Below are 8281 nucleotides of genomic sequence, written 5' to 3'. Positions count from 1 at the left end.
TGCACATTACATGATATTGGAGCTCTGACATGCCATGTAGACCGAAGCCGTTTACGATAGCACAGAAAACAACGGCTCGCCCGTACAATGTCATTTTTGCTGTGCATCATCTGAAGCCCACTTTAGGCTGAAAGGTAGGAGGCTCGATGGGTTGTAGTGGTGTCAGTTTCCATGTTCAGCTACTGTAGGTTGGGCTGGAAACTGGCAGCTGGGAACTACTGAGTACACACACACACACACACACACACACACACATATCAGAGTTGTTTACCGTCCCACCATACACTCTTATACACAAGCACTCACACACACACACACACAAACAGACACACACACACACTATCTCTTCCCTGAAATATTGAGCTGGGGCGAAAGAGTTTATAAATAGCCCCTGTGCAGAGACCTCTGAGCACTGACGCCAAGCCACATGGTGAGAATACCACTGCCCACCGCACGCCGCGCCAAGCAAGGCCAACAGCACCAGACAGAAAACAACCTGCCTTCTTCTCTCTCTCTCTCCTTCATTCTCTCTCAATCCCTCTCTCGTTGTGCTTTCCAGCTCTCTCTCTACTCTCTCTCTGCTACTCTTGAATCGCAATTTTGCTGAAATATTGCTGACTACAGATCCACACTTTAGAGGTCATTCAGATGGACTGTGTGTATTTGTGTGTGTCTGTGTGTGAGTCTGTGTGCAGCAGTCTCTCACAATGCAGGTCGACTTGGTGCATGTGGTGCCTGGATTGTTTTTAAAAAGTACAGTTTTTTTAACAAAAAACACACACAAAAAACAAGTGATTGGCTCAGACATTTTTCACATTATATAAAAGGAAGCATTGTCTCTTGTATTCTCTTTAATCTTGTCCTTTTAATATAGTCAGTCAGTGCCTGGCTTGATTTCTCTTTCTCTCTCTGTCCCTCTCTTCTTCTCCCCCCATCGCTACCTCTCTCTCTCTCTTTCTCTCTCTCTCTTCTCTCTCTCTCTCTCTCTCTCTCTCTCTCTCTCTCTCTCTCTCTCTTTCTCTTTCTCTCTCTCTCTCTCTCTCTCTCTCTCTCTCTCTCTCTCTCTCTCTCTCTCTGTCTCTCTCTCTCTCTCTCTCTCTTTCTCTCTCTCTCTCTTTCTCTCTCTCTCTCTCTCTCTCTCTCTCTCTCTCTCTCTCTCTTTCTCTCTCTCTCTCTCTCTCTCTCTCTCTCTCTCTCTCTCTCTCTCAGGGGTATGGTGTGCTCAGGCTTTGGAGATGTCCGCGGGGAAGATTCCCTTTGTGGAGGCGATGAACGGCAGCACGGTTCTCTTACCCTGCACCTACACCAGCTGCATCGGAATCAAGAACCTTTACTTCAACTGGCAGTACAACGACAACGGAACCATGGTCAAGGTAAACGTCTCATCTTGGAAAAAGGTCCTCAATGTCGGAACGGTGGGGGGGAAGGTGGGACATACATGGAAAGGGGGAGGATGAGGGAGAGGTGGGGGTGGAGAGGGAGAACGAGGGGACGAGGGGGTACAACGGAAAGTGGGAGGATAAGGGAGAGTGGGGGGGGGGGGGCAATAAGGGAGGGAGAGGGGGGAAAGGGAGAGAAAAGATGGACAGGGGGAGGGAGTAGGAGAAGGTGCAGGCCTATTTTATCTCATTGCTTTTGCGTAATCTGCCATTGTGACACTCCCTCAGCAGGCAACGTGCTGTCCCCTCAACATACCATCACACCTCCCAGAGCCCACTGCCTCAGCATGCCATGCTAAGCCCTCCGAAAGCACTGTGTTATCACATCCCCCTTGATATGCATTGACATATCAACAGGACAGCTACCAAATGACGCCGACTCACAGAATTCCTTTGGCAGAGTCATGTCCACCTCTCAGAAATCTTCACAACACGTACTCCCAAAATAACAGACTCAAAACACAGACGTAATGTACTTCACTATTCAATGACTCCCCCAGTTGCTCCATCAGTACGGTGCCAAGGCTATCAAAGCTCTACATCACAGCCGAAATCCAGTTCACACACATCTTCAAAGGGCTATACAATGGTGCTATGTGCTGAAGCATTTCTCTCCACTTCCCTGCAACTCTCCCTTCCCATCCACACCTGTTAATTGTTCTCTCTCTTCATTGTTCTCCCCCTCCCCCTTGTACCCCCCTCCTCCTTCTTCCTCTCATTCTTCCTTCCTCCCTCTCCCCCCCACCCTTCCTTATTGCCCCCCTCTCTCCCTCATCCTCCCTCTTTCTGTTGTACCCTCCTCCTTCTTCCTCTTGTTCTCCCTCCCTCCTCCCCCTTTATTGCCCCTCTTCCCTGACCCCGCCACCCCACCCCCACCCACACTTTTTGTTAACCCCCTTCTCCACCTTCCCCTCGTTCTCCCTCTCTTCCCCTCGTTCTCCCTCTCTCCCCCTCTCTTCTCCAGCTGTGTGACGGGATGATCCCGGCAGAGGGAGTTGAGCCGCGGGTGGTTGTGCATCACGAGCGGGTGGCCTTCGTGGGCACCCGCAAGAGCAACAACATATCCATCTTGCTGTGGAACATCAGTTTCGAGGACGACGGGGAGTACACCTGCTTCGGCCGCAACCCCAAGGAGAAGGGCCGTAACCACAGCACTGTGTTCACCCTCATCGTGGTTGACCAATGTACTTAACCCTTACAGTTATAATTACAGTTCCAGTTGAACTTTACTTTATGGCTTATAATAAGTGGGCAATATTACCTATACGAATAACACTAGGTAATTACCAGTAACAAGGAATTTCCTTATTATAACAAGGTAAGGTTGCCTTTAGTACGTACCCATGTACGCATTATTTCCTATGATTGACCTCTATATTATTATTGTATTGTAGAAACCCCCTATACAGTAGGTCATCGTTTAAAAGGTTCATACTGTCATCACAATGGTGGGCTACCTCAATGCCGCTCCTGCGGCAGACACAAGTTGTGAAGACATGTGAACTACCATCACTACAAATCATGAATATATATCATGACATAACTTTGATCACAGTGTGATTGTATTTTGTTAGGACAATAGGGCAATTAAGATATTTACCCTTTACTAACATGAACAGCAACATTAAGTGCTGTGTGTGTACAAGGCCCACTAAAGTGACAATCGTCATTTCCAGTGTTTTGGTTTGAATTTGGCTTCACCAGATTAAAATTAGCATGACCCAAATATGAACAATTTGGCTTCTGATGATTTCCAGTAAGCTTTAGGTAAAAATAAAGTCCTCTACTCTCCCTCAAATGCTATGTTTAGATGGGTGTGATTTAAAAGAGGTTATGCGTTTGTCCTCACAACCTCTGCTCATGTTATATTAGTGCTCTGGGTAGTACAACTCATTCATCATTTGTTTACGTTTGACCTCCCTCCCGTTTTAGCCAGCACTACCAGGGCACACGTTGTCAGCTCCCGGCAGGTGCAGATAACAGCGACTAGATGGAACTGGCCATTTACAACGTTGTGGTAAAATGCAGACTGATCAGAATACAAAGGAAAGAAAATGATATAGCTGAAATGTCAGAAGAGTTGCTAAACAAATGTCCAACTGCAAACAAAAGCATTGCTTAAATCCATAGAAGAGGCACTGTAGGCTGCTAACACATCGGTAAACCATACATCTAGCTGAAAAACATTGAACCTAGGAACGAATGGCTCATAAGACGAACTGTCAATCAAAAAAGCTACTTTTTGCTTTTAAAAAAAATAAAATAATGAAGTAGGTAACCTAAAATGTACCCAGAAATTATTTGATATGGATATCAAAGTCAGTTTAGTGGGATTTTAATGAAATGGTTTGGATGGGGATGTAATGTTATACCTACATCATCAAATATTACGCAGAAACTGAAGGCAACCTAACTTTATAATAACAAAGACATTGCCTTTCTTACTAGTAAATAGCAATTGTTACCAAATGTCTTACCATGTAATTGCTCTTTTCACCAAGCCATAAACTAAAGTGCTACCCATTTTTTACTGTCCATTTCTGCTGAGCACAACAGCGCAATTGTCATATGTTATGATGTGAAACCATTTTTTTGTCTAGCGGTATGCACTGTTTGTAGTCCCAACATGTAACATTGATCCCTGGGTAGGAACATTTTATGTGGTGATATATCATATCCTTTTATGAGTGCTTTAATCACTATCCCAAAGCCTCATTATTTCTCTCCTTTCTCCTCTATTCTCATTGCCTGCTGAAAGTTGCTTGTCTGTTCATGTTCCATATGTTTACAGGTTCACCTTTGGAATCAACAAAAAATACCTGCACTTTAATGTAGCATCAACTACTTCCTCAAAATATCACTCTACATCACTCATACATCAATCATACAATCTCTAAGTCTTACAGACCACACTCCCTCTCTCTCTCCTTCCCTCCCTTCCTCCCTCCCTCCCTCCCTCCCCTCCCCTCCCCTGTACTCTCTTCCCCTATCCCTCTCTCTTCAGTGAAAGTCATTGACAACACCTTGACGACCATCATCACGTCTGTTGTGGGCGGAGCCATCGGTTTGCTCATTGTTGTCATGGTGACAAAGTCCCTGGTTCTCCACTTCCTACACAAGAACGCAGAGAAGAAGTAAGTGGTGGGGTAACTCCAAAGCACTGATGTAAGTGTGTGTGCATGTGTGTGTGTGTGTGTGTGTGTGTGTGTGTGTGTGTGTGTGTGTGTGTGTGTGTGTGTGTGTGTGTGTGTGTGTGTGTGTGCATGTGTGCGTGTGTGCGTGTGTGCATGTGTGTGTGTGTGTATACATGTGTTAGTGTGACGTAGTAGTGTATCTTAGGAAAACAATAAAGCATTCAGGCACCCCCACAAAAATTGCCATGGAAAGAAAGTTGGCAATGCATGCGCTCATCAAAATCCTTTGACCCTTTGCCATTTGCACTCTGACTCTCTGTCACTGTGTCTCTGTCTCCCCTCCCCACAGTAAAGAGTGCCTTGTGAGCTCCACAGGGAACGACAACACAGAAAACGGACTCTCGGGAGCCAAAGGGGACAACAAAGCGACACCAAAGGCATGAAACATTTGTATGTATGTCTATACATATATGTCTGTACATGTATATATGTACACATGCAAATATATTGAACAGATATAGAAAGAAAGCTATTATAAAAGGACTTGTTTTATCTTCTTTATCTAAATGACAAAAGTATAGTATCAACCTATGTGGAAAAACAAATATGTAAAATATATATTTTAAATTGTGCTTGAGATTTGAGGAACATGATGTAGGTGCTCGAGGCTGGATCAGACACACTGCAATGACAATATCCTACTGCACATTAGGCCCCAACCAGTATTGGGTGAATCAATGTGAATACAAACATTCTGGTACAGACCACTGAGGACAGGGTGAGTTCATAATCAACGACTGTGCCATGATAGGTCTCACCATGGAACTTAGTTACTGTTATCACGTACTTGTATTCTGTTCAGGCTCGCAACCCAAAACACACACACATACACACACACACACACACACACACACACACACACACACACACACACACACACACACACACACACACACACACACTGCCATGTTCTACCTGACTGCCATATTGTATACTCTTCTACAGCACAAGCACAACTATCATTACAGCTCATTAGATATTAGAGCAATGTTAAGGTGCAGTACTGCCGATGGAGATACCTGGCAAAACAGCATCTCCCTCTACACCTTTAACATGGAGCGAACCACTCTCCTTACTTAATGAGATGCTACAAGATTGTTTATATAATTTCAGCCGCTAGTTGTAAAATGAGCGCTTGCAAGCCAGAAACGGGTCCTGGTGTTGCCTGACTGGACAGAGAGGGGCACACATCCTCACTTCGATGAGCAAAAGCTCATTTTACAAAGGTTCGTTGGCCTTGAACCGGAGACGATCGATAAACATTACAGTATATCAGGAACCAGGAAGTAAACACTCAAGCCAACATTTTATGTCAAGAAATAACAACGAAAAATCCTGTAGCATCTCTTGAACTATAGTGGAAGTTTACAGTGTCGCTCAGGACCAAACTCTACTCCTTTAAAAGATGGCGAGCTGTGGAACACATTTCCACATTCACACTGTCAACTGTGTCTATTTCGTAGGCTATACAGAGGAATTTTTACCACTATTATCAACAAATGCTACTTACAGAGGTCAAACCTCCTCAGCTAAATCTGCATTTGTCGTGTTACGGTACATGCGAAGCTGGACTCAATACAAGTACTGTTCTCTTGATGCTTTGAAGGCTGTTCGGAGGCAAAGCGGTGGGATGGTTTGTCCTCTGTGGAGGAGAGGAAGATAATGTAGAGGTTATTCAGAGGGTCATTGGAGTGAACAGTGGATCCAGCCCATCACCCGTTTGATTATTTTTGCTTTAGATGAAACACAGGTGCCTGTAGTCGCTTCCCACTCCCTTCGCTTTTTGGGAGTATTAAAAACAGCTCGTAATAAAAAATAAAATAAAAAAATAAAGAAAAACATTGACAAAAAAATAACACAGAACATTTTGACAAAAGATTATGACCTTAACAAAAGACAATCCCCAGAAACCAATGCCACCATATAAGTGAATGACATTTTATGATGCTGCTTCTAACAAATAACCAATGCATTTTTTTAGCATGTGAACGATTTTTTTAATAAATATACAACACATACTTTACCACAGGAAAGACTCTTCTCTATCTTTATGACCTCACCTGCTCCTTCATGAATGTTGAATCTGTCACCCACTCTATTCACACCTCCCCTGTTTCATGCAAACCCCCTGGGACTACCAATATTGGCCCAACACTGAATGTCCATTAATGCAGTGCAAATTGTGAAAAATTAAAACACTGTATTGATCACTCTGAAGCCAACTACCAAGAAGGCTCATCAATACACCCACTGTTGTCCACTGAAAAGCAACCCCAGCTGTGGGAATGGTGTCTAGCATAGGGAATGTTCTGCAGTGTGACTCAAGACATGCGACTCAAACAGAAATATCACAATGGTCCATTTTGTCCCCCGATAAAGCATTCCTTTGAAACAGTTCATATTGCATTACTAATGGATATTTTTGGATCTCTAAAACAGTCCTTGTCCATGCCAAACTAGCAGAAGACTAAACAACAGGTTCTCTTTTGGTCCACTTGGTTCGACCCCTCGCTATGGGACACATACTCTTGCCTACCTTTCACTTAAGACACCTATTCCATAACACTTGGTACAGGCCGTGTTTCATGCAAACCCCCTGGGTCTACCAAGTTAGTGTGGAAATTGACCCAACACTGAATGTCCATTAACGCAGCACAAATTGAGAAAAAGTACCACACTGTATTGATCACTCTGAGGCCAACTACCAAGAAGTACTGTTGTCCACTGAAAGTCAATAGACCCACTGTAGTCCACTGAAAAACAACCCCGTCTTTGGTGAATAGCATGAAGAATGTTTTGCAGTGTGACTCAACACAGAAATATTACAAAGGCCAATTATGTCCCTGATAAAAGCATTCCTTTGAAATAGTTCATATTGCATGGCTAACGGATATGTTCTGAATCGTAAAATAGTCCTTGGCCAGACAATGTTCTCTTTCAGTCGACTCGGTTCAGTCGGACAGCCGGGGGGGCTCTTCCTCCATTACTGGACCCGCCTCAAGTCCCGGCTCAGCTAAGGTTCCAGAGGAGTCCAATGAAGAGGGTTGCGCCTCCAATACAGAGTTCTCGAAAGGGGATGGAGATGAGAGCGCTGACCTGGACTCCCTCCCTTCTGCCCAACCTACTATGGTGGTGTGGGAGCCGAAGGATGAGGTGTCCTCCAAGTGGGACATATCCTTCATGGCTTCAGTCCATGGAACCTCCTCCGGTTCTGGTGCTCCGCCACATCACGGACCACATGACTAGCACCTCCAAGTCCACGGCCCCGTCCGTGGGGAGGGTAGGGGTCTTTCCATGGTGGGCCAGAGGGCCCTCTGGCTGGACAAGACCAAGGTCACAGACTGTGAACGCAGCGACATCCTCAATGGTCCCGTCGACCCGGCAGGGTTGTTTGTGGTGCCTCTTGAGGACCTCAAGGCGAGAGTTGAGGCGTAAGGACATGGATGTGTACACCACCATCCTTCCCCCCCAGGACCTATCATGGTTGTAGAAGAGAACCTTCCCCACCCAGGTTGTGATCATTGCGACCTGCGTATTTTAAGATTCCTAAGTCGTATCTCTAGTATGCAAGACCCTGCTTATGGGGTCACCAGTGCAGGCCCCACCTGCTCCTCTTCAGGAGTGTGTGGGCTCCCTGTCACTCCATTT

At 45.1% G+C, this 8281-nt stretch overlaps 1 protein-coding gene across 2 annotated transcripts in view; it reads left to right on the top strand.

The window, feature by feature from the left end:
- Positions 1 to 7305, top strand: part of scn4ba (sodium channel, voltage-gated, type IV, beta a) — a 21194-nt gene extending 13889 nt beyond the window's left edge. For both annotated transcript variants that reach the window (XM_083666647.1, XM_083666648.1), the window contains exons 2-5: positions 1210 to 1373; positions 2404 to 2623; positions 4444 to 4573; positions 4923 to 7305. In XM_083666647.1, coding sequence (XP_083522773.1) covers positions 1210 to 1373; positions 2404 to 2623; positions 4444 to 4573; positions 4923 to 5016 — 608 coding nt within the window. In that variant the 3' untranslated portion in view covers positions 5017 to 7305. The remainder of the gene's footprint in view (positions 1 to 1209; positions 1374 to 2403; positions 2624 to 4443; positions 4574 to 4922) is intronic.
- Positions 7306 to 8281: the final 976 nt, after the last annotated feature.

This window comes from Argentina silus, assembly GCF_951799395.1.
Source record: "Argentina silus genome assembly, chromosome: 3".
NCBI lineage: Eukaryota > Metazoa > Chordata > Actinopteri > Argentiniformes > Argentinidae > Argentina > Argentina silus.
Note: the sequence above shows the minus strand (reverse complement) of the source record. Positions and strands in the feature narration are given on the sequence as shown.